Source organism: Lynx rufus, unplaced genomic scaffold (assembly GCF_022079265.1).
Source record: "Lynx rufus isolate CCGP_SWC_20201006 ecotype Redwood Valley unplaced genomic scaffold, mLynRuf1.p SCAF_10, whole genome shotgun sequence".
NCBI classification, from domain to species: Eukaryota; Metazoa; Chordata; class Mammalia; order Carnivora; family Felidae; genus Lynx; species Lynx rufus.
The window spans coordinates 80,335,992-80,361,601 of NW_025814824.1; the positions used below are offsets into that span (position 1 = coordinate 80,335,992).

Genomic DNA, 25,610 nt, shown 5'->3' on the forward strand with positions numbered 1-25,610 from the left:
AAAACAAACAAAAAAATGACCGAACAGAAATTCAGCAACGTGCACGTTATTATTCCAAGCTAATTTCAACCTAATTTCAATTAAAAAAAATGAATACCTCTTCCTCTTAAATTTAAAACCTGGAGCTTTCCAGGAATTTCACCTTTTCAACAACTCCAAGGGCTTCCTTCTGTGTTGCATAAATAGCGGGAGACAGGCGGGGAAGCATCATTCATGAAAATGTGAAGGCAATAGTGCCCCCTGTTGGAAGTCACCTGAATTTCTTATTGAAGTGAATCCACCTGACGTGAAAAACTAGAAGGGCCCGGTGTGGCTTATAATATGGCTCCTCTTCCACCTTCTTCTTCTTCTTCTTCTTTTTTTTTTAGCTTTTTCATTCCAGATTTTTGCATTAAATATAATGACCTACTTAACAACCAGCTGATTTTCGAGCTATGTTTTCCCTCCTCCTGGGGTTTGCACAAGCTGTCCCCCTTTGCCAAGCAAATTTTCCCCCACTCTCCCACACCTTGACTAAATTCTTCTCCTCTTTCAGGCTCACCTCTTCCGGGAAACCTTTGCCTGATAATAAAATAACTAAAACATACTGAGAACTTACTGTGGGACAGGCACTTTTCTAAGTTCTTTCACGGGCATTAACTTGTGTAATTATGAGGAAAACTGTAGGAAGTAGGTGTGATTATCCCATTTCGTGGAGGAGGAAACCGAGACACAGATGGGGGGAAATTTCTAAAAGTGTTACAAAGATGGACCATGAACTCTGAGGAAGGAAGAATCTGTGAGCGAATGCCTAAGAACTAGGGATGGGGGGCGGGGGGAAGGAGGTCATAACGAAGTTAAAGATTATGCCGGGATGTTGGTCTTTTGCGCAAACGAGATTCGAAGATTACTGTAAAAGAGAGGTAGTGACTGCACTGGAGATTTCTGGAGACGGTGCAGCCTCTGTTGGTGACACGGTTCAAGGTACAAGCAGGGGAGTGGGAGGCTGGGGGTGGGGGGGAGGAAGGTGTTCTTGAGAATGTTTCCTAATTCACACTATCCGCCAAATTCTACTTAAATGAATGCTGAATGTATGTGGTGAAACGCAGCACTTTCAGGAAAGCCCTAACCCACGTCTCCTCAGAGGCTGCTTGCTTTTGCTTCTCGGTCCCCAACCGGAGGAATATTCTGCACAGCGCACGAGAACGTTCGCTGCCCGGTTTCCCGGGCCCGGCTCGCTCCCTGACTGGTCCCGGAAGGAGAGCCCTCGCCTCAGAAATAGGCCGCGCCAGGAGAAGCTGCGGCCAGCACCGAAAGGGCGGTTGCGCGGCGACTGCGCTAAGTCGGTCTCTCAGGTCGGCCTCTGGCTCAGCCCACCAGGAGCGTGTCCGAGGTCTGGCGTGAGGCAGCTGCGGCTTCGCCCCAGGGAAGGGAGATGGGCTGTCGGCGACTGCAGCAGGAAAGCTCGCGTCCACAGGCAGCCAAGGACGCCAAAGCGCCCCGCGACCCAAGGCGCCAAGGTTCGGGGCGGCAAAGGCGGCGGGAAGCCGTGCCCCGCCCACTCAACGGCCCCAGGAGAGGCGTGGCCGCGGCAGGCCCCGCCCACACCGCGCGCGCGGCCCCTGGGCAACCGGCACAACACAACAAAATGGCCGCCGCATCGCTGGACGCCTGAAGGAAACAACCTGCGCGTCTCCCGCCCCGCCTCGTCCCGCGGGCCCGCTCGGATCGGCTCCTCGGCGGTGAGTGCCAGGCCGGGTCGAGGCCGTTCTCCGGCATCGGGCGGAGCGGTGGGGGCTGGCGACGAAGGCGGGAAGGCCTGGAGCGAGCGTGGGGTGGGACGGCTCGGGATGGATCCGGGGGCGGGGGCGTGTGCCTGGAAATTGGGATTGGATGAGAAGGAGGGGAGGGCCGGAACGGGCGTGGGGAGGAGGATGAAGGAGGGAGGTTTGGATGAGAAGTGAGAAGGTCACTGGTGGGCATGGGTGTGGGGGGCAGTTGGGAATGGAGAACCAGACTGCGGGGAGGTGTGGACGTTGGGTGCGGCTCCGAGAAGGATGGGGGTCCTGACACCCGGAGGAGGAGGAGGAGGAGGACGAAGAGGCAGGGGTGTGCCAAGTGTCTGCGGGGAATGGCAGGGATAAAGGACGGTTTGGGTGTCCTTACGAGTGTCCTGGTATCCGACAGAATACAGTACGTGGAGAATGATGAAAGTTAGGGTATTGGGAAGAAATGTTGAAAGGAAAAGCAAATATTTTGTTGTATAATGGTTAAAGGATGGGTGAATCCTGATGTCAAAACTTGGGTTCAAGTCTTGGTTCTACCAACTTGTGTTACTTAACCCGCTCTGTGACTTTGGGCATGTACCTTAATCTTCCTGAGCATGTTTTCTCATTTGTAAAAATAACTGCTAATTACCTTAGAGTGTACAGTATGTGTCAAATTCAGCCCTAAGCCCTTCGCGTGTATTAACTAATTGAGAATTTAAAATAACCTGTATGAAGTGACCATCTTCATTTTAAAGTTGAAGAAACTGCGGACCAGAGAGGTTAAGTAATTTGCCTAATGTCACACAGTAAATAGAGAAGCAGGATTTGAACTCCCGCTGTTTAGTTCCAGAATTCAAGCTCTTAATTCTCAATGACATACTGCCACTTGTAAATGAGATGAATAATTCTCACCTTATACACCATCTGTGAGAATTTAAATTTGCTAATGTCTTTAAGAGTGCTTAGCACTGTGCTCTTTTCATTCAACAAATATTTATTGTGCATGCAACAATAGAATCTCTGCTGTCTTGTAGCTTGGAAACAAGCAATAATCAAGTTGCGGCGCAAATGATCATTTAATTGTAATTGTGAGATGTTCTAAAGGAGACTACTTGGTGCAGGGACTGTATATAATAGGGAGATGTAATCCTTTTGTGCATCTTGAGTGTAGAAACCCTGCCTTCTCAGCATTATTTTCTGAGCCTCACAGTTCTTAGTGCATAAAAGTCACTCAATAAAACTGAGTTACCGAATAAATAAATTAATGGGAAGAGATGGGCAGCTTGTGTTTTAGGATACCTGAGTAGAATGGAGAGAGATAGGAGAAGAGAACCCGGGATGTTAATAGGGTGAAAAAGGACATGGAGGTCAGGGTGTTGGAAGGGAACGGCTAGTGTCCAAACAATCACATTGGGATGGGGAGGAATGGGTAGAGGTTTGGGTATAGAGGAATGGCTATTTTGTTGGGGGAGAATAATTTGAAGTCAGAGTATAATAATAGAGATTAGGATGTCAGGGTATTTGCTGAGATGAGTAATTTGGGGAGCCAAGATGGATATAGAAGCGTTGAGATAGGATGCTGGAAAGAACTGCAGAGGAAAAGAGGCTAATACAGCATTTGGGAATTGGGACAGTGTTTGTGGGGAAACTCGGCAATGAGAATGGGATGAAGTATGGGAGGCAGAGGCTGACAAGCACAGGAGTGGAGGATTGCCTTTGGAGAGGAGTGGGAATCAGCATATTTGAAAGGGCCAGAGAAAGTTAGAGTATTTAAGTGGGTCAATGTGCATGGGATGAAGTAGAATTGTAGGGAAAGTGCGGAGATGTGATTCAAGGGCTACAGGATGGAGAGGGATGTGGAGGTCAAGAAATGGGGATCAATGTTTGCATATTGAGGTGGGCTGGGAAGAAAGAGGGAGGGTTTGGGGGAGAATGGAAGTCTGTCTCATTTGGAGAAGATCAAACAAGATGGAAAGTTAGAAGTGCGAGGAAAGGCTGAATAGAGGGGGAGGTATGGTCTTTCCTAAGCTGTGTATCAGGGCAAGGGGGTGACAAGATGGATGGTGTTTTCTGACCTGGTCATTTGATTCTGATAATCCCATCATTCCAAGAACTTTCTCTTGCTGCTGCAGACCTCCTTCTGGGCCTTCGAAATATGCCTCCAGCTCTGGACTTGTTTTCCTTTCTCTTTATCCTGCCCCTTCACACATTCTAGCCCTGCCTCTAAGTGTCTTATTTCTCTGGCTTGGTCTTTATGGGATTGCAAACTACATCTAGGGTCAAAGAGCATCCCCATCCCTCCCTTAAAATTGTAATTGACAATTTACTATGTCCAGGTGCTAGTCTCTGAAATAATGCCAGCTGCTCTCAAGCACAGCCTAGCTCACTATTACTGAGTTAGCTGTTTTATGAGATTGTAATACATATCTGTTGTTCGAATGTCCAAGTCTTACAGGAGCTATGGCGACCCAGAGAGGGGACCTGAGAATGCATTGTGACTTTGGAGCCACGTTACAATTCATAAAAGAAAGGAGTTGACCTAGATTTCCCAAATGCATTGTAAGATATTTTTTTTAAAACTATAAATGAGTAAAGGTTTTTCTGATCAGAGTTTTTCTGATCGCGAGAGGTAGCAGAGGACTTCATGATAGTCTAGTGAGGCCCAGAAGGTCTTAGTCCTTAGGATGTTATGAGGAGAATTCAGGATGGTTCAGTTCAATATTTTAAGAATTTAGAGAGAAGACTAAGATGTGGGATACAAAATAATTGCATTGCATAGAAATATAAGATGTGCTTTTTTTTTTAACTGTTTATTTATTTTTGAGAGAGCACAAGTGGGGGAGGGGCAGAGAGAGGGGGACAGAAGATCCAAAGCAGGCTTTGTTCTGATAGACTGACAGCAGCAAGCCTGATGTGGGGCTTGAACCCACTAACTGCAGGATCATGACCTGAGCTGAAGTCGGACACACAACTGACTGAGCCACCCAGGGGCCCCTAAGATGTGCTTTTTTTTTTAGCCCCGAAACTCAAAAATCTATAAAGCATATCTCTGTAGCATGTGGCACACACTATTCTAATTATGTAATTTTCTATCATGTTACAGGATAGAGAAAGATACATAGAAGTGACCACTGGGCCCGCCCTGTTCCTCCCCTCTTTTATTTTTTTAATCTCTTGCCCTTATGAAAATTACATTTTAATTCAGGAATAAATACAATTTTTAACTAATTAGTTAATTAGTTTTTATCATTTTATTTTTAAAGCACATGCCTCTTAGCTGTCCTCAAGTTTGAACATACTAACCTTATTTAAGAAGAGAAGCCATTTCAGCTTATTACAGAACCAATAGTATTCCTAAGAGACTGGTTTCCGTGGCAGAGTAGTGTGATAGTAACACAAGTTTTTTGCCACACTTGTGAAATTAGGACCAAAAGCCTTGTCACTGGCATAACGAGCTGTTATGTGACTTGGAGGAGGCTTTTCTGAACCATATGGATAGTTTAACATGAAAAAATGAAAGAGAGGGGTGCCCAGGTGGCCCAGTGGGTTAAGCGTCTGACTGTAGCTCAGGTCATGATCTCATTCATGGTGCGAGAGTTCAAGCCTCACATCGGGCTCTCTGCTGTCAGCTGAGAGCCTGCTTCGGGTCCTCCGCCTCGCTCTCTCTCTGCCCCTCCCCTGCTCGTGCTCTCTCTCTGTCTCAAAAATAAATAAACATTAAAAAAAATGAAAGAGAAAGTAAAGACACATAGAAGTTTGTAGTTTAAAGTGAGCCAGACTATTGATATAAGGAAGTTGCCATATTGTAATATATAATTGTGAAATAATCACTTAAAAATTTTTTTTTCATGTTTATTTATTTTTGAAAGAGAGAGGGAGGGGGCAGAGAGAGAGGGAGACACAGAATCTGAAACAGGCTCCAGGCTCTGCACTGTTAGCACAGAGCCCTATGCGGGACTCGAACTCAGGAGATCGAACCATGAGATCATGATCTGAGCCAAAGTCGGACGCTCAACAGACTGAGCCACCCAGGCACCCCAAAATAATCCCTTTTTAAAAACGAATGTAACAGGTTTTTTTTTCTCTCTTCAAACTAGTCACTTAAGAAACTAGATCATTGTTCAGTGATGCTGTTGTATTAAATTTTCTGTTTTTCCTCCAGGAATTGTTCTTACATTACATGTTATTCATTGATCAAGGTCCTTTAGTGACATTTTTTCTGGTCTATTTCGTGTGAGGCACATGCTAGGCTCTAGAGAGCAAATCAAACATCTAGACTCCAGAAAACTCACCAATATGATGCAGTAATGAAGACACAGGCTTTGGAATTAGATCAGGATTCAAGCCTTGGCTTAACTAATTAGTTCTGGGACTTTGAACAAATTACTTAACCTTTTAATCTTTATGGGGGGGATAATAACAGCTATTTCGTGGAATTGTATTTATTCCTTCTACTGTGATGATACATGTAAGAGCTTATCACAGTATTTGACACTTGGTAAAGTTAATGATCAAACTGGGAAAGGAAAAAGTTGTAGCTGAAGTAATGGGTCTGATTTTCTTGTGAGATGTATAAATTAATTCTGAAAGCAGGACCCAAAAAAGAATTCTAGAAATGTTTTTGCGTAAGATCAGCATTCCTAGAATGACTATATAGTCATTGAAAGGTGTTACATCTGCCAATTGTTGGTTAATTGATTGACTATATTAATGGCAGCTCTCTTTTACCTATATTGTGTATGTTCCAACCATTTAACAAATAAATTTCTTCATAATCCCAGCCTGTATAATAATACCCATATACTTGTGAAGGTTTTCACACATCAAACCATTATAATATCTCTTTCTAATACCAATTTATGTAGCATTAACGTTTGAGCTGCCCCAAATCTTTGAATTGAAAACTACTTTTCTAAAAATTAATTTGTGTTTTGTCTTAATATTTTAAGAGGGGAGAGTAGGAGAGATTATGGATGTTGAATAAAAATAGGATCATTGTTAATGCACCCTTGCTCAGGGCCTGTCCATTTTATAAGATTTTTTTTGCCTAAAAGTTTGTCAAACTTAAAATTTTTGCAATGTTTTTAGAATGATTATACTTCTAAGAGCAATTGTATATCATGACAATCTGTTTTGCATAAACCTAACCTTGCATAGTAGGAGTCTTGGGGTTGAGGACTAATATTGCTCAAGAAGATATCCTTTGCTGAGGTACTAAATATCATTTTGTCAGTTCCAAGTTCTTCATGAAGAATTCATTAGGTAAATATTACTTATCTGCTTTCTGCTAAGCTCTGTCCTAGGCCTGGAATAAATCAGTGAACAGTATCCCTACTTTCGTGGAACTTACATTCTACTAGGTTAATTATGTTATTTGTGTTACAAATTAGTTTGAGAGGAGAACTGATTCTCATGGTTACTACAGCTAGCATTGTGTTTGACCAGGTCATTTACTGTTCTGGGCCTTAATTTCCTTTTATGAAGAGTAAAGGGATTTGACTAAGGCCCCTTTCATCAATAAATGCTTCCGTTCCTTCTGGAAGATCTGAACTTCAACAAAATTGATTTTGGGCAAGCAATAGAAGCCATGCGAGTTTGAAGTGATCAGATGTTTTTCAAATAGAATGAGACAAATGTGAATGAATATCTGAAGCATAATGTTTAACAAAGAAGGCAGATATAAAAGATATTCTATGATTTCATTTCCATACAGCTCAAAAATAGTTTCTGGGGCACCTGGCTGGCTCAGTTGGTAGAGTGTGCAACTCTTGATCTTCGGGTTGTGAGTTCAAGCCCCAGGTTTGGTCTAGGGATTACTCAAAAATCAAAATCTTTTTAAAAAATAGTTTAAAAAACCTCTGGCATTGGAAATCAGGATAGTGATTCCCCAGGTGTGGGGGTTAATGATTAGAAGGGGGCATGAGGAGGCTCCTGGGGTTCTGGTAATATTCTGTTTCTTGATCTGGATACTGGTTGTATTCAGTGTATAAGAATTCATGGAGCTGCACACTTATGTTTTGTGCATTGTTCTATATGGGAGGAAAATGGAGGAATGGGGGAAATGATAAATTCAGTTTGGACACGTTGAGTTACTAAGGCAATGAGATATCAAGGAGACAGTTGGGAATAGGAGTCTGGACCTCAAGAGAGAGGTTGGAATAAATATAAAAACATCAGTATAGAGGTGACACTGGGAGCCATGGGTGTGCATTAGATTGTGTAAAGTGAGATTAGAGAGAGTAGAAGAGACTTGAGGAGCTCTGACATTTGAGGATTGACTAGAGTGTGAACCAGCAAAGGAAGCCAAGGAGTGGCCACAGATGCAGGAGGATACCAGGAGAATGTGGTGTCCCAGAAGTGAAAGAAGAAACGTTATCAGGAGGAGAGAGTACTCATCAGTATGAAATACTGCTGGTTGCCAGATATTTCTACCTTCTTGCATTCTAGGACCTTTGTGGGTATGAGGGGTGTTGTGATTAGTTTGGCCCAATAGAGAACAGAAATGACAAGTAAAACTTCTGGGTGGAGCATGTGTCAATACAAGACCCTCTGAAAGTCTGCTTTTCCTTTGGCCAGGTGATCAGCAGTGTCTGAAGCAGTGTCCGCTTCCATCTGCCTGGAATAGTATGGATCCTGGCATCTATAGCCTCTGAGTTTCTAATGTTGTCACCTTAAAAACACTAGAAAGAGGGGCGTGCCTGGCTGGCTCAGTCATTAGAGCCTACGAGTCTTGAACTTGGGGTTGTGAGTTTGAGCCCCACTTAGGGCATAGAACTTACTTTAAAAATGCTAGAAATTAATAGTTTTGAGAACTCTAAAAAATTAACCTTATTAAATATGCTGAAAACTCTTACAGGTTTTGATGGACACCTGGCTTTATTCTTGCCATGAAGAAAGGTTCTCAGCAAAAATTTTCCAAAGCAAAGATGCCCCCATCACCGCGTTCTCCTAGTTCACCATCCCTCACGTCCAATATGAGATCTAGGTCACTTTCACCTTTAAGTGGATCTGAGACTCTGCCTTTTCATTTTGGAGGACAGTGGCATGAGCAAGGTGAGATCACAGATGAAAGCACTATGCTTCTGGACTACCAAGACCATAAAGGTAATGCTTTTTAATCTTAGGAATTTGAACACAGGGGCACCTGGGTGGCTCAATCGGTTAAGCGTCCAACTTTGGCTCAGGTCATGATCTCGCAGTTTGTGGGTTTGAGCCCCGTGTCGGGCTCTGTGCTGACAGCTCGGAGTCTGGAGCCTGTTTTGGGTTCTGTGTGTGTGTGTGTGTCTCTCTCTGCCCCTCCCCTGCTCACGCTCTGTCTCTGTCTCAAAAAGAAATAATAAACACTAAAAAAAAAAAAAAAATTTTTAAGAATTTGAATACATATTCTTGAGTAGAGATGGAAAATACTGAACGTACCTTTTTGGTCCAAGTGAAATACGTATCTTGGTACTAACACGACCTATTGTTTATGCCGATGGAAAGTGTCTAAGGAGAGTGGAGGATGAAGTCTTCTGGGTGAGGGTGAAGCTGTCTGAAAGCTGAGGGCAAAGGAGAAGGGAGCTTCCAGAAAGAGGAAGCTTTATTTCCCGTGGTGGGAGAGTGCCTTAGTGCTCATCTGCCAAATTTACCATCATCTTTGGTTAGAGGAAAAGCGTATGTGTTCACTTCAGAGTGGAGTGCCTTAATTCAGTGCAGAAATGTTATCCACCCTTGCACTATTCCAGTCTGCTTATTGACAGAGTGCCTGTCTGTGAACGGACTGATTTTCCTGTAAGGGACATGTAAATATTCCACCAAGGTTTTGTTTTTATTTCTTTCTTAAAGACAGTCTGTTAGTGTGGGAATCTGTTTTCAGATTTTTTTTCAACGAAACGATTTAATGTGACTAAATGTGAATGAAAACTATGTGATTTCTTTGTTAAGTCATGAAGTCATAGCTATCTATTTGATTGGTTTTTATTAATAAACCTTATCAGATCAGCAATTGAGTTCAGACTATACCCTTGCTGCCAGTTGGTACATTGCTGACTCTAATTTGATTAATATTTGAGAATATTAGTTTCTTTCCAAAGTAAAGGAAAATCATTTTATTTGGAACCAGAATAAACGTAATATTAATGTATTATAAACAGTCATAGGAAATCTTTGTCACACAGCCTGAATCGGGAACCCAGCATTAATTTTTTCTGACTCATGAAGAATTTTCTTTTTACAGCTGCTTTTGTAAAATGTAAGATGGCTTTAATAAACTTTGATAGCAATATGCAGGCTTAGGACAGGGTATGCAATCCATCACGTTAGTGCTTTATAAAATATGTGGTGTTATTCTCTATTTATAAGATTAACAAATTTGAGTTTCTCACCATTTAAGAAAAGATTTTTAAGAATTCCAGTGTTTCTCACAGACCAATGGAATAGAATAGAGACTCCAGAATTGGACCCACAAATGTATGGCCAACTAATCTTTGACAAACCAGGGAAGAATATCCAATGGAAAAAAGACAGTCTCTTTAACAAATAGTGCTGGGAGAACTGGACAGCAACATGCAGAAGAATGAAACTAGACCACTTTCTTACACCATTCACAAAAATAAACTCAAAATGGATGAAGGGCCTGAATGTGATAGGAAACCATCAAAACCCTAGAGGAGAAAGCAGGAAAAAAACCTATCTGACCTCAGCCACAGCAATTTCTTACTCGACACATCTCCAAAGGCAAGGGAATTAAAAGCAAAAATGACCTATTGGGACCTCATCAAGATAAAAAGCTTCTGCACTGAAAAGGAAACAATCAACAAAACTAAAAGGCAACTGACGGAATGGGAAAAGTTATTTGCAAACATATGGGATAAAGGGCTAGTATCCAAAATCTATAAAGAACTCACCAAACTCCACACCCAAAAAATAAATAATCCAGTAAAGAAATGGGCAAAAGACATGAACAGACACTTTTCTAAAGAAGACATCCCGATGGTCAACAGGCACATGAAAAGATGCTCAATGTCACTCCTCATCAGGGAAATATAGATCAAAGCCACACTGAGATACCACCTCACGCCGGTCAGAGTGGCTAAAATGAACAAATCAGGAGACTATAGATGCTAGAGAGGATGTGGAGAAACGGGAACCCTCTTGCACTGTAGGTGGGAATGCATACTGGTACAGCTGCTCTGGAAAACAGTGTGGAGGTTCCTCAGAAAATTGAAAATAGATCTACCTTATGACCCAGCAATAGCACTGCTAGGAATTTACCCAAGGGATACAGGAGTGTTGATACATAGGAGCACGTGTACCCCAATGTTTATAGCAGTGCTTTCAACAGTGGCCAAATTATGGAAAGAGCCTAAATGTCCATCAACTGATGAATGGATAAAGAAATTGTGGTTTATATACAATGGAATACTACGTGGCAATGAGAAAGAATGAAATATGGCCTTTTGTAGCAACATGGATGGAACTGGAGAGTGTTATGCTAAGTGAAATAAGTCAGGCAGAGAAAGACAGATACCGTATGTTTTCACTCCTATGTGGATCCTGAGAAAGTTAACAGAAGACCATGGGGGAGGAGAAGGGGGAAAAAAGTTATAGAGAGGGAAGGAGGCAAACCATAAGAGACTCTTAAATACTGAGAACAAACTGAGGGTTGATGGCAGGTGGGGGAGAGGGGAACGTGGATGATGGGCATTGAGGAGGGCACCTATTGGGATGAGCACTGGGTGTTGTATGGAAACCAATTTGACAATAAATTATGTATATGTATATATATATATATATATATATATATACACACACACACGATAAATTATGTAGACAATAATTATATGTACACATATGTATATATAAATATATATAGAAAGAATTCCAGTGTTTTTGAACTTTAGGTTGGAATTTAAAAAATAAACCCAGGTTATTGCCAGTTTATTTAAAAAAAAAAAAGCTAACATCAAAATATTGCTGAAAACTTCAGTGCTGCATAATTATTAAAAGTGTAAGTTTTAGGGGTGCCTGGGTGGCTCAGTTGGTTGAGCAGTTGACTTCGACTCAGGTCATGATCTCACGGTTCCTGAGTTTAAGCCCCTTGTTGGGCTCTGTGCTGACAGCTCAGAGCCTGGAGCCTGCTTTGGATTTTGTCTCTCTCTCTCTCTCTCTCTCTCTCTCTCTCTCTCTCTCTCTCTCTTCCCCTCCCCCACTCTCTCTTGTCTCTCAAAAAAATGAATAAACGTTAAATTTTGTTTCAAGTGTATGTTTTAGATTCATCTGCCTGCGTTCAAGCCTGGATTTGCACATCACTAGTTACAAGATCTTGAGCAAACTGTTATAATTTTTTAAAAATAAATAGATATAGTAATTTCTATTTCAAAAATTTGTCCTACAAATGAAATTTTGTAAGTGTAAAGCACTTAGCACAGCGTGGTACATGGTTAATATTTAGTGACATTATTATAGATGCTATATAATTATTATTATATAATGCTATATAGAGTAACATTTAAACATTGCAATTAGCACTAACCAGCTGTTTTTATATTTGCATGGCTTAAAACAATTTTTTTTTGTTATATAACATCAAACTAATATGTTTTTCAGAAAATGTATGTCATCTACTGATGATGATCTGTTTCTCTAATTGCAGAAGCTGATTCACATGCAGGAGTCCGATATATTACAGAGGCCCTTGTTAAAAAACTTACTAAACAGGACAACTTGGCCTTGGTAAAATCTCTGAACCTTTCACTTGCTAAAGATGGTGGCAAGAAATTTAGGGTAAGTTATCAGCATTTCTAAATATGGGCATTGTTTTTAATTTTCCTGTGTTTTAAAACTGAAAATTAAAAGATTATATTAGATTTACAGTAACATCTCTTGCTAATTTGTAGCAGATATTGTATTGTTTCCAGTGAAAGTTCTGTCAGAACTATGACATTTTCACATTCATAAGCTGTTACTATTCTATACATTATTGGATTCTCTCTAGAGAAGTGATTGGCAAACTACAGCTTGTAAGGCCAAATCGGGCCTGCTGCCTATTTTTGTACATAAAATTTTATTGGAACACAGCCACACTCATTTATCATGAATATTGTCTGTGGCTGTTTTTTATAAGGCCCACAAAGCCAAAAATACTCATTACGTGGCTTTTTCCAAAAAAGCTTGTTGATCCCTGCCCTAGAGTGTTTACTGCTTTATTCATAAACTATCCAATATGAACACATTGTAAAAGATGACTTAAATTTTTGAACTGGAAAATATATAAACTTAGATGCCTATTACAATAGTCACAAAAATTAATTCCAGAAGGTTGAATATCTTAATGAGACCGAAGCAAAATCAACCCACAAAAATACCGTAACAGTATTAGGAAAGAATATAGGAGAATATATTTTAGAAGAGTCGGGAAAGCCCTTTAAGCAAACACCAGCCTTAATGCCACGTAGAAAAATATTGACAGACTTAGCTTGTGTAAAGATTAAAAACTGTGTAATGAGGGGCACCTGGGTGGCACAGTCGGTTAAGCGTCCGACTTCAGCCAGGTCACGATCTCGCGGTCCGTGAGTTCGAGCCCCGCGTCGGGCTCTGGGCTGATGGCTCGGAGCCTGGAGCCTGTTTCCGATTCTGTGTCTCCCTCTCTCTCTGCCCCTCCCCCGTTCATGCTCTGTCTCTCTCTGTCCCAAAAATAAATAAAACGTTGAAGAAAAAAAAAAAGTGTTTAATGAAAGGTACCTTTTAAAAAGTTAAAAGCAACAAACTGGCAGGGACTGTTTTCAACATCTGTAACAATACCCATATAATGTAAAGAGCTTCTACAATTTGGTAAGAGAGACAACTCAATGGAAAATGTGCAAAGGGTATGAACAAGGCATTCGCAAAAGTATTATAAATGACTAATACTGACATGAAAATGTATTCAACTTAATTAACATCAAATAAATATGAAATAAAATAAGAGTTTGGTACCATTTTCCATCTTGTGTGTCTAATGGACAAGAATCAAAAGGATTATTTCATGTTCAGAAAGGTGTGGGAAGTGCATATTATCATATGGTCTTAGTGGGACATACAGATTGGTGCTGCATTTTATAAAGACTGGTAGCATTTATCCAAATGTCAAATGTACTTATTTGATTCAGAAATTGAGTTTATATTTACTGAGTTTATACTTACTAACCCAGCAATTCTACTCCTCAATGTCTGTTGTACTTGATTTACATATACATTTATCCAAAAGTATATAGGCATGTTTATTAAGCATTATTTAAAATAGAAAAGTTGGAAATAACCAAATGTCAATAGGGGATTGGTTTTAAATGAATTATGATACAGTATACCATGAAATACTACCAAGTTTTTTAGAAAATTGAGTTAGAACTCTATGTATTAACATGAGAAAATGTCCAGTGTATTTAATAGGGAAAAAAAGCAAGTTCTAAAACATCTTGTATAGTAAGATCTAAAAATTCTGTTTTTATATATGTGTATGTATGGATGTAAATGAATTGAAAGGTACAGATGTATTTCAACAATGGCTACCTTTGATCAGTGGGATCTTTTACATGGGCCTGGGGACGTGATGAAGAGAGCTTCTTATGTTTCGTTTGAAATTTTCATTAGAATATATTTATGTATTACTTATGTAATTAAAAAGGAAACAGGAGAGGGCACCTGGGTGGCTCAGCTGTTGGCTCAATCCTACTCTTGATTTTGGCTCAGGTCATGATCTCATGGTCGTGGGATCAAGCCCCATGTAGGGCTCTGCACTGACAGTGCAGATTCTCTCTCCCACTGTCCCTATCCCCTTTCAAAATAAATAAATAAAAATTTTTAAAAAAGGAAAAAGGAGACATTCTGGAGTTTACAAGTTGCAAAAATGACACCAAAGTGGTAAATATTTACTGTATGCTTATTATATGCCAGACATTATGTTAGTCTATAGGAACACCATACACAGGTAAATAAGCTCGGTTTCTGATCTCTGGGAACATAGAGCTTCCTAGAAGAATGCCTAGCATTAAGAGGAGAAATAGTGAAGGGGAATCAGAGAAAGCACACAGAGGAGAGGCTGAAGGGGCTATGAGAACAGAAGATCTAAGAGTATGATGGAGAGAGGCCAGTGGAGGGAGAACATCAAGCACGAACGGATGATAAATGTCACGGAATCATTAAATAGGACTAAAGCTTAGAAGAAGTCATTTGGATCTGGTGGTTAAAAAGTCCTTCTGTTTCTCACACCAACCAAGTTCATTCTTTTAGGGCCTTTGTATTTTTTCTTTTTTACTCTGCCTGTTCACACAGCTGGCTTTTTGTTATTTAGGTCTCAGCTCAGTGTACATCCTCTGTGTGCCACCCAGTTGCAATTAACTCCCTTCTCAGTGACTCCTCATTCTTTCAGTCACTGAGTATTTATTCAGTGCCCATTATATGCCAGGCATTTATGCTATCACAGTGAACACAGCAGACAGATCTGCCCTCTGGATGCCTTGCATGCTGTCATGTCACGTTATCTTTCTTTTCTTGTGAATATGCTTCAACGTCTGAAAATGTTGTTTATTTCTTTACTGGCTTTCTCCGCGAATGAAAACAAGGACTTTGGTTTCCTTATTCAGCACTGTATTTCCAGTACCTAGAACAGTTCCTGGCACATAATCCATGTTTGAGAAATATGTGTAGAATGGATGAATGAATGGCAGTCTTAGAACTATTTGATTACCTAGTAAAGGCAGAAGATATACTGCCTTACCAATAGAGTAAGAGGAAATGGAAAGCAGAATGAACAAATATACACAACTCTTATGAGGACATGGTCACAAATAAAGGAGATAAAATGATAGCTTGATAGGAAAACAGGTTCAGCGCGAGGTGATTTGCTTTATACAGAGGAGACTGAGCCTGTCGAAAAAAAGCTCCTGTAGCAGAGGGGATGGTCTAGTTCATTGGTATCCATTGCCTGGTGCTGTATCTGGTATGTAGTAACTGCATAATAGCTGTCTTTTGAATAGTGACTTTTCAAAAAACTTTATTTATTTTGAGAGAGAGAGAGGGAGCTGGGGGATAGGGGGAGGGCAGAGAGAGAGAGAGAGAGAGAGGGACAGAGAGAATCCCAAGCAGGCTCCAAGCTGTCCATGCAGAGCCTGATGGAGGGCTCGAGCCCATGAACCTTGAGATCACGACCTGAGCCAAAATCAAGAGTTGGACACTCAACTGACCGAGCCACCCTGGTGCCTCTGAATAGTGACTTTTTAAATTTGATCCAGGAGAGATAGAGATTGAAGATGCAAGAGCATGGGGTGGGGGGAGGGGGGTAGATGAGATGATGCAAGAGTGTACGTACCTAGCTGAACTTTGAAGAAAGAAGGAGAAGAGGGAGAGGGATAGAAAAGTTGAGGTGGAATTCTTGGTGGACAGTCTTGAGTGTCTCAGTACATAGGAAGTGTTGTCTGTCGAAGGGCAAGGAAAGTTTGGGGAGAGCTGCTATTCCTGGTCAAAGGAATCCCATACCAAGGGATTGTCCAGGAGAGCCGTAAGGGTTTATTATTTTCTGGTGACTGATCAAAACAGCCCCTGATGCACATACATACACGGTGTACTTTATGTCAAAGAATCTGTTGTCTAAAGTATTCATTTGTTTCCAATTAGTATATCGAAAATTTGGAAAAATGTGTTAAACTTGAAGTACTGAATCTCAGCTATAATATAATAGGGAAGATTGAGAAGATGGACAAGCTGGTAAAATTACGTGAACTCAACTTATCATATAACAAAATCTGGTAAGTAAGTACTTCTTTAGGTAGCATTGCAGGGTTGTCTTTGTTAGAGAGATTAATGCCACTCACATTACTGAATTGAAAGAGTCCTTTGAAATAGCAGACACCTGGATCCTCATTCATTGCTAGCCTAGTGCTTCACATATAACTGCTTTTGTGTTTTGGCATTACTAAAGTGCAGAATAATATCTTTCTAGCGTTATCCAAGGAGATACATGAGTACCAAGTTTTATCTTAATTCTGTTTTTGACAGGAAGTTTTCACAGGTAGAGTCTTTGATCCACTGCCTTACTACATTAAGAAAGTTGACAGGAAGCAGTGTTTTAACCCTATCATTTTGATCCTAAAGATATTCCAATGTGTTTTGATCCTATGTGTTTATCCTGAAGTTTTTTGTTTATTGCTCTAAGAAATACACTCTCAGTCATGTTTCCACTTCATAGTATATATTACTGTGAGAAAGAAACATAATAAAACTGGCAGTGGCAAAAAAATACACATAGAAAACCTGTTATAAACTAAAGGATGCAGTTGTCAAATCTTGAAAATCTTTATATACTTCGCCCTGTCTTAGACTTGGTAGATACAGGTGGCCAACAAAATAAAACAACTAACAGTGGCAGAGGCTCTAATACAACAAAAATGGAATGGGGGAAAAAACCTGATTAATGAGTTAAATCCTTAACATAAGGTTTATATAAAAAATAATTGATCGTAATGAAAGCAATTTCAATAAAGTGAAAATGAAGATATAAAAGCTTGGAAATATTTGCCCATATAGAAAACTTACCAAGAAATTAATTTGACAATTCAGTTGGGAAAATGTTTCATCAGTGAAAATTCCTCAGTGTGAGTGATGCTTTATTGATTTAAATATTCTGACTGAAATATTTATGTTCATAAATACAGTGTTGTTTTAGGGAGGCCACAAGTTCAAAATGGCAGCCATATCTTGCTGGCATAGCGTGTGTGTGCTCTTGAGATTTTCAGCTCTCCTCTAGCTTCCCAGTAGTACTTCTCACAGTGATTAGAACGCCACGGACAGGGGCGCCTGGGTGGCGCAGTCGGTTAAGCGTCCGACTTCAGCCAGGTCACGATCTCGCGCTCCGTGAGTTCGAGCCCCGCGTCGGGCTCTGGGCTGATGGCTCGGAGCCTGGAGCCTGTTTCCGATTCTGTGTCTCCCTCTCTCTCTGCCCCTCCCCCGTTCATGCTCTGTCTCTCTCTGTCCCAAAAATAAATAAAAAAAAAAAAAAAAAAAAAAAAAAAAACGTTGAAAGAAAAAAAAAAAGAATGCCACGGACAGACTCTTTTCTGTATTGTGGGATCCTAAAGTTTGATAGTAAGATATGTAGGATTCCTGACCCAGTAATGAAGAGTTGGCAGCTTAGCTGTTCTGATCAATTTCTTTTCAGCCACTTTTTGTTTGTTTCTCATTTATAAAAAGGGTTAACAAATTTTAATTACGAAAATTAACCCCACATAAAACCAAGGCAATTTATTCTAAACATACAAGGGAAGCACTGTATCATTATATTTACTAAATTTGATTTTATTTTTTCCAGCAAAATTGAAGGCATAGAAAATATGCATAATTTGCAAAAGCTAAACCTTGCAGGAAATGAAATTGAACATATCCCAATATGGTTAGGGAAGAAGTTAAAATCTTTGCGAATCCTCAATCTGAAAGGCAACAAGATATCATCGGTAAGTTATTCAGAGTAGCAAGGATGTTTTTCAAATTTTTAGACTTGTGGAAAAAAAAGTTAAAATCTAAGTTTTTTTTAAAAAAAATGAGATTTCTTCTTTCAAGGTTCTTGGTCCTGTGACCAGATATCGAATTCAGGCATAATCAAGGACTCTCCAGGGTAAATACATATAGGCCTTTCTGGTTGTGCAAAGTTCCATGGTAACTGAGAGTTGGCCTCTTAGGATTTCTGCATCTACCATTTCATTTGAGCCTCAGAAAACTTTTTTTAAGGAGGCAGGAAAGGGATTATTTTTATAATACTATCAGATAGTATAGTCTTTTTTCCATTTTTGGGTTGAGTCTGTTACCCAAAGCACACAACGTGGGCCAAAATCCAGGTCCCTGAATGTCAGGAACAGAACAAAATCCAGGTCACTGTTGTTTTTTTCAGACTTACAAATTAAGCTTGATTATAATGTCAGGTGTTGTAGAAGGTTAATCACTAGCTCTTTATATTAGAACAACTTTGTTATCATGGCTCACACAATCTGATAATCCTGTATATTTTTCTTTGGAGTATAATTTATTATTTTCTTCTGACATTTACACAGGTGTTCAATATGTATTTGTTAAGTAAAAACATTGATTTACTTAAATTTATATTAAAATGAGGAACAATCATGCCTAATTTAAAGAACATCAGTCATAGAATAGACAATAAAAGCTGTGCCTTCTGGGGCGCCTGGGTGGCTCAGTCAGTTAAGCTTCCGACTTCGGCTCAGGTCATGATCTCATGGCTTGTGAGTTCGAGCCCCGCGTGGGGCTCTGTGCTGACAGCTCAGAGCCTGGAGCCTCTTCAGATTCTGTGTCTTTCTTTCTCTCTCTCTCTCTGCTGCTCCCCTGCTCACACACTTTCTCTCTTTGTCTCTCAAAAATAAATAAACATTAAAAAAAAAAAAAAAAGCTGTGCCTTCTAATATGGGTCTAGACCTGCCTTCTGTGACCTTGGAAAATCCCTTTATCTGCCTAAAACTCATTGTTTAAATTGGAAAAAAACCAAATTCTGCCCTGCCTTCTTTCCTTACCGGCGTGTTATGGGGCTCAGATAAAATGATAGATGTGAAAATGCTTTAAAAACTTTAGAACACTAAATAACTCTTAGGGTTGTATTCCTTAAACCTTCACCAATGGAAGCCAATAATGATAATCAACATTTGTTTAATTGCGGTGCAATTCACATTGTCTATGCTTTTTTATTTCACCTTTTATAAAGTTGTGGTAAGATGACTCTGTGCCATTTCACTGCAACAGCCCAACAGCCTCAGAAGAGCCCAAGCCCTGTACTATGTTGCACAGCATCACTTTGGAGCTCTTGTGGCTCATGGAGTGATGGAAAGTGGGAGCCATGAATCTAAAATTTGCTAAAAATACTTCTCAAAGTAGTTGATTTTCAGATAGGATTTGGTGTCAGCTGATGTTAACAGGAAAATCATTCAATAAGTATTTATCATCATTTCTAATTTTGCATGACTTTTTCATCCCAGTTTATATTTGACATTGACATCAGTAAGAGTGATACACATTCACTTGTGAGAGGAGATTTATTTGTACTAGCTATTAAAAATAGTGTTTCTCGGAGCGCCTGGGTGGCTCAGTCAGTTAAGCATATGACTTTGGCTCAGGTCATAATCTCACGGCTTGTGGGTTCCAGCCCTACATCAGGCTCGGTGATGACAGTTCAGAGCCTGGAGCCTGCTTCAGATTCTGTCTCCCTCTTTCTCTGCTCCTTCTCTGCTCATGCTCACGCTCTCTCTCAAAAAATTAACAAACGTTAACAAAATTTTTTTTTAAATAGTGTTTCTCAACCTTTTAAAATCCTCTTTGGATAAACATAAAAATCATACTTCAAAAATGTGAGTAGCCCTCCATATTCTTATTTATTTTAACTATCAGTTGTAACCGTTACCTGAAGATTTGCCAAAATCTTTTTTTATAGCCATTTATATTTTTGATGTGTTCAGTCAGTACAGTGAAAAGATACTAGGTTTTAAGTTACACAGACTGGAATTCAGATCCTGTTTTGTTCATTTGTAAGCTCTGAGCTTTGGGCAAGTTATTTAACTTCTTTGAACCTCAGTTTCTTCATCTCCAAAATTAAGGTGGTGTTTATATCATAGGTTATTGTGAGGAATCATAAATGAAATGGTATATGGAAAATGCCTAATACTCCTCTGATATACTCTAGATACTCAGATACTCCCTTTCTGTTCCTCCCCTTACACCAGTTTTGGATAATGGGTTCTATGCATAGGACCATGGGTTCCTTGCCATGCTGATAGCAATTTTCTTGATTTCTTACTTCCTTGGGTATGTTTTTATTTTAAAATTAACTTATACTAATACTAATGTTATATATCATTTCAGCTCCAAGATGTAAGCAAGTTGAAACCACTTCAAGATTTGACTTCTCTGATCCTACTTGAAAATCCAGTTGTGGCCCTTCCTCATTACATCCAGTTTACCATTTTTCACCTTCGCTCATTAGAAAGTCTGGAAGGTCAGCCAGTAACTACTCAGGACAGACAGGAAGCTTTTGAGAGATTCAGTTTAGGTAAGGTGACATTTTTAAAAAACTAAATTTGGGTGGGGGAGGAATTTATTTGCAGGAGTTATCCAGAAAAATATATTGACGTATGAACTTTATAATGCTCTTACAATTTGCGTGGAAAATGCATCATAAATCAATTGACATCAACATCATTATACAACAATTGTACATTAACATTATTAAGACTTGGCAAATATTCATTGAGCACGTACTGTGAGCCAGGCACTGTGTCCGGCACCGAGGGTACAATGGTGAACAAGATACTGGTACTGGCCTTCAGGCAGCTTGTGTTGTAGTGGAAAAGACAGACAAAAAGCGAGCAAACTCAGGTAAAATAACAGAGGAGGACACGCTTTTGGGTAAAGTGATGTAAAGGTATGGCTCTCTGAGGAAGTGACCTGTAAGCAGAAGGCAGAGGCAGGAGAGGATTAGCCATGTAAACAAAGGCATTCAAGGAGAGGGACAGCTTGCTTGCACTCTCAGGCTGGAAAGACCCTGGTAAATTAAGGAACTGAAAGATCAGTACGACTGCAGAGTCGCTCAAGCAAAAGTTGGGAGAGATGAGGGGAGGCATGAGATGACACAGGGCCTTGGGGTTTGGATTTTATTTCAGGGGCAATGGGAAGCAATTGAGAATTTTTAGGCAGCAGTGGGACACAATCCAGTTTATATATTAATGATTATTTTTAGAGTACACTTAGCATGATGAGAGCACTGAGTAATGTGTAGAATTGTTGAATCACTGAATTGTATACCTGAAACTAATATAACACTGTATGTTAAGAATACTGGATGGACGCCTGGGTGGCTCAGTTGGTTGAGCATCTGACTTCGGCTCGGGTCATGGTCTCAAGGTTCGTGAGTTCGAGTCCTGCATCGGGCTCTGTGCTGTTAGCGCAGATCCTGATTCAGATCATCTTTCCTCCTCTCTCCCTGCCCCTCCCCTGCTCATGCTTGCTTTCTCTCTCTCATTCTCAAAAATAAATAAACATTAAAAAAAAATACTGGAACTAAAATTTTTTTTAAAGATGATTTTTAATGTAAGATGGAGATTGATTTAGAACAAGGCAAATGGAGATAAAAGGACTTGTTCAGAGGCTATTATGGTAATCTAGGCTAGAAATGGTGGCTTGTATTTAGGTGGTGGATGTGGAATAGACAGATCAGTTTTGGAGGTAGAATTAGCAACATTTTCTAATGAATTGGATATTTCCCAGGCTTCTGGCTTAAGTAAGTGATTCGATTGGTGATATTGTACATAAAAAAGGGAGAATTCAGAATGCTGAGTTTGAATGGCTGTGAGACAACCAAGAAGAAGGTTGGAAATGTGCGTCTGAAGTTCAAAGAGATCTGTCCTAGAGATAATTGTTTGTCAGCATAACAGAATTTAATCCCACTGGAATTGATTGGCTCACTCAGACAGGCGTTGGGAGGAGCAAGAAGGTGAGCCACCTAAGGAGACTAAGAGAGGCCAACAAGGTAAGGAGAAACCCAGGAAGTAGTGGGTTGCAAAACCCCAAGATTTCATGAGAGGAAGTGGTCAGCTACGTTGAATGTTGCTAAGACATAAAGAGAAAATAAGATGAGCACAGAGAAGTGCTTTAGATGGGCAACATATAAGGAGTGGTTGGAAAAATGCTAGATTATATAGATCCAAGAGTGAATGGAAGGGAGACATTTGGGTGAATATTTGAAATTTTCTCCCATAATTTCTCTCTCCTAGTACCTAATAAATGATTTTTTAAATCATTTAAATTTAAATTTTTCAGTTAAAAAATATATGTATGTACATATACATGTATATGTATATATACATATGTATATACATACATACATATATATACATATATATGTATATATATACATACATACATATATATATATATATATATATATACATACATACATATATATATTTATTCACCTATAGCTTCCAGACCAGGAAATGGGCAGAACTGAATGCAGTAACCAAAGAAAGAAAGAGAATATTCAGGAGTGGAGTGGAGAGACAATCATGGCTCAATTCTTACAGCGCAAGATGGGATCAGAGAAAAAGAGGAAAGATTGTCTCTTGATAAGAGAGACACTTAATCAGAAGGGAGCAAAGATGTGTGCAGTTGTGGGTAGTTTTATTGCTTTGGTGGTAGGAAAATGAGAACGTTCCCGGGGGTGGGGTCTAAGTTTTCTCAATGGAATATGAGGTCATCAGCTGAGAAAGAAAATGAAAGGAGTATGGGAGTCTTGAAAAGAAAGAGAAAGGTATGAAATAGTTATGTCAGAGCATTAGGAAATGAGTCTATGTTCTATCATTTGAAATTAATGTTAGTCCATTTTGACTTACGAAAAACAGCAGTTTCATATGGTTTGATCTCATGCTTGCGAAATAGGACACATTTTTATTTATTTATTTTAAGTCCATATTTGTTACCCTGGAGTTTATGTTTTGGGATCATTGAAAATATAAATAATGCAAAGGAAAGTCATCATATAAATACAGTTTTCGGGCAAATGTTTAAATTACTTATGAACATGACTTTGAATATTAATTAGGAGCCTTTAAGGCTCTTGGGATCCAGTAGTGAACCAGACACATGCAGTTTCTGCTTTTACAAAGGTTTAGTGGGAAAGGCCGACAGCCTAGCTATTTGATCACATCTTACAACTCATTGGGTGATGAAGGCCACAGCACAGATGCAGGGTAACCTAAGAGCATACCTAGGAAACATCACACCTGGGGAGAGGATCGAGTCAGAGCAGGCTTCTCAAAACATTTTCCAAAATCGAGACCTAGAGGATACAAAATAAGCCAGTAGGAAATAGAGGAAGAAAGTTCCAGGCAGAGGTGTGAATAAAAGCCCGCAGGTAAGAAGAGCCATCACAAATATGAAGGAGTAGAGTCACTTCAGAAAGGCTGCAGTGGGGTGGACTTGACAATGAGGCTGGAGAGGGACTTTGGGACCGAATCATGAAGAGCTTTGTCAGTTCTTCATGTAAGCGTTTTGGATCCTATTCTAAGCATAGTTGGAAGCCTTTGAATGATTTTTAAGATCACACAGTATTTTACAAACATGCTTTCGAATATGAAATAAAATATTGCATGTATTTTAGTAGGAGACCTGGAAAAAACCCTCATTTACCAACATACTAATTGAATGAAATACTTGGAAGTAAAGTGTTACCTTTTAAAATTGTTATCCAAATGATAATGCCTTCTTACCTCTTAGTATAAATCACTTTCTAGCTCAAGATAGTCTTTTTTCCCCCAAAACCATAGTGAATAGTTTTCAAAGTAGAATTGTACCTATACTGTTGTAAGACTTCTTTTGCTATTATTTGAGAGATAGTCTTACCTTTATTCAAGTAGAAAATATAATGCTCAATAAACTATTACATTTGTGTTGGCAGAAGAGGTAGAGAGACTGGAAAGAGACCTGGAAAAGAAGACAACGGAAACTGAAGAGCTTCGGAGCGCACAGACAAGGTTCCTTGAGGAAATTAAAAGTCAAGATAAATTGAACAAATCACTGAAAGAGGAGGCCATGTTACAAAAACAGAGCTATGAGGAGCTGGAGAGTAACCTAAACACGAAAAATGAATTGGTAAGCCCATGTTTTACATTGCTTTGACTATGTTCTTTTGAGATAGAGAATTCTTTGTCCTTGGGTCTAAAAACAAAACTTCTTGGACATAAAATGGGGAAGGTGTGGTTTAACAGAAATTTGTGCAAAAGGTTTTACAAGTTGTAGGTAACTGTGTACTGTGTGAAATGGCTCCACAAAAGACGAATACTATCTCGGGCTGCATTATGTGAAGCTGGTATCCAAAACAGGAGGACGGTGAAGCCCCCCACTATGAGGAGTCAGACTGCCCCTAGATGTATGTATTTTGTTTTCAACAACAACATTGTTGGTGAGACTATACATTGGCAAAAACTTTACAAATTGACAGGGGCGCCTGAGTGGCTCAGTCAGTTAAGCGTCTGACTTCAGCTCAGACTTCAGATGGGCTGTGTGCTGACAGGTCAGAGCCTGGAGCCTGCTTCAGATTCTGTGTCTCCCTCTCTCTCTGCCCCTCCCCTGCTTGTGCTCTGTCTCTTTCTCTCTCTCTCACAAGAGTAAATAAACATTTACTCTATGTGGATCCTGAGAAACTTAACAGAAGACCATGGGGGAGGGGAAGAAAAAAAAATGGTTAGAGAGGGAGGGAGCCAAAACATAAGAGACTCCTAAAAACTGAGAACAAACTGAGGGTTTATGGGGGGTGGGTGATGGGTATTGAGGGCACCTGTTGGGATGAGCACTGGGTGTTGTATGGAGACCAGTTTGACAATAAATTTCATAATAAAAATAAATAAATAAAATAAAACCAGGAGACTGAAAAATAAATAAATAAATAAAAAATTTAAAAAAGAAGGCAAATTGACAAAATTATCCAAATTTAAATGGACATGCCTATGTTCTACATATTGGAAATGTTACATATAATAGTTTTACATATAATACACATTTCTAATGCATTTTGTAGAAATGGTAGCAAGAATGTATGAAGATATTATATATGTACCTATACACACACACACACACACACACACACACACACACGTGGACATTTGCTACAATATTGTTTATATAAGTAGACTATTGAAAATAGCTAACCTGTTCCTCAGTGGATATGCATCTGGTAGAATACTCGTGTTGCTAAAATGAGGTAGGGCTGTATGTCCTGATATGGAAGTATGTCTAATACATATTGCTATGTGGAAAAAGCAGGCTGTGAAAGAGTAGATCAAGTATGATGCTATATAAGTA

General features: G+C 39.7%; 1 protein-coding gene across 4 annotated transcripts in view; it reads left to right on the top strand.

Moving 5' to 3' along the window:
- The first annotated feature begins 1,615 nt into the window (after nt 1–1,615).
- The window catches only part of CNTRL (centriolin), an 85,037-nt gene continuing 61,042 nt past the window's right edge, over nt 1,616–25,610 (top strand). For 2 of the 4 annotated variants that reach the window (XM_047068826.1, XM_047068851.1), the window contains exons 1-7: nt 1,616–1,721; nt 8,605–8,852; nt 12,382–12,512; nt 16,380–16,510; nt 18,070–18,211; nt 20,619–20,805; nt 24,208–24,401. In XM_047068826.1, coding sequence (XP_046924782.1) covers nt 8,636–8,852; nt 12,382–12,512; nt 16,380–16,510; nt 18,070–18,211; nt 20,619–20,805; nt 24,208–24,401 — 1,002 coding nt within the window. In that variant the 5' untranslated portion in view covers nt 1,616–1,721; nt 8,605–8,635. Of the gene's footprint in view, nt 1,722–4,195; nt 4,308–8,604; nt 8,853–12,381; nt 12,513–16,379; nt 16,511–18,069; nt 18,212–20,618; nt 20,806–24,207; nt 24,402–25,610 lie in introns of all 4 variants that reach the window. The other 2 variants (XM_047068834.1, XM_047068841.1) reach the window with 2 other exon arrangements.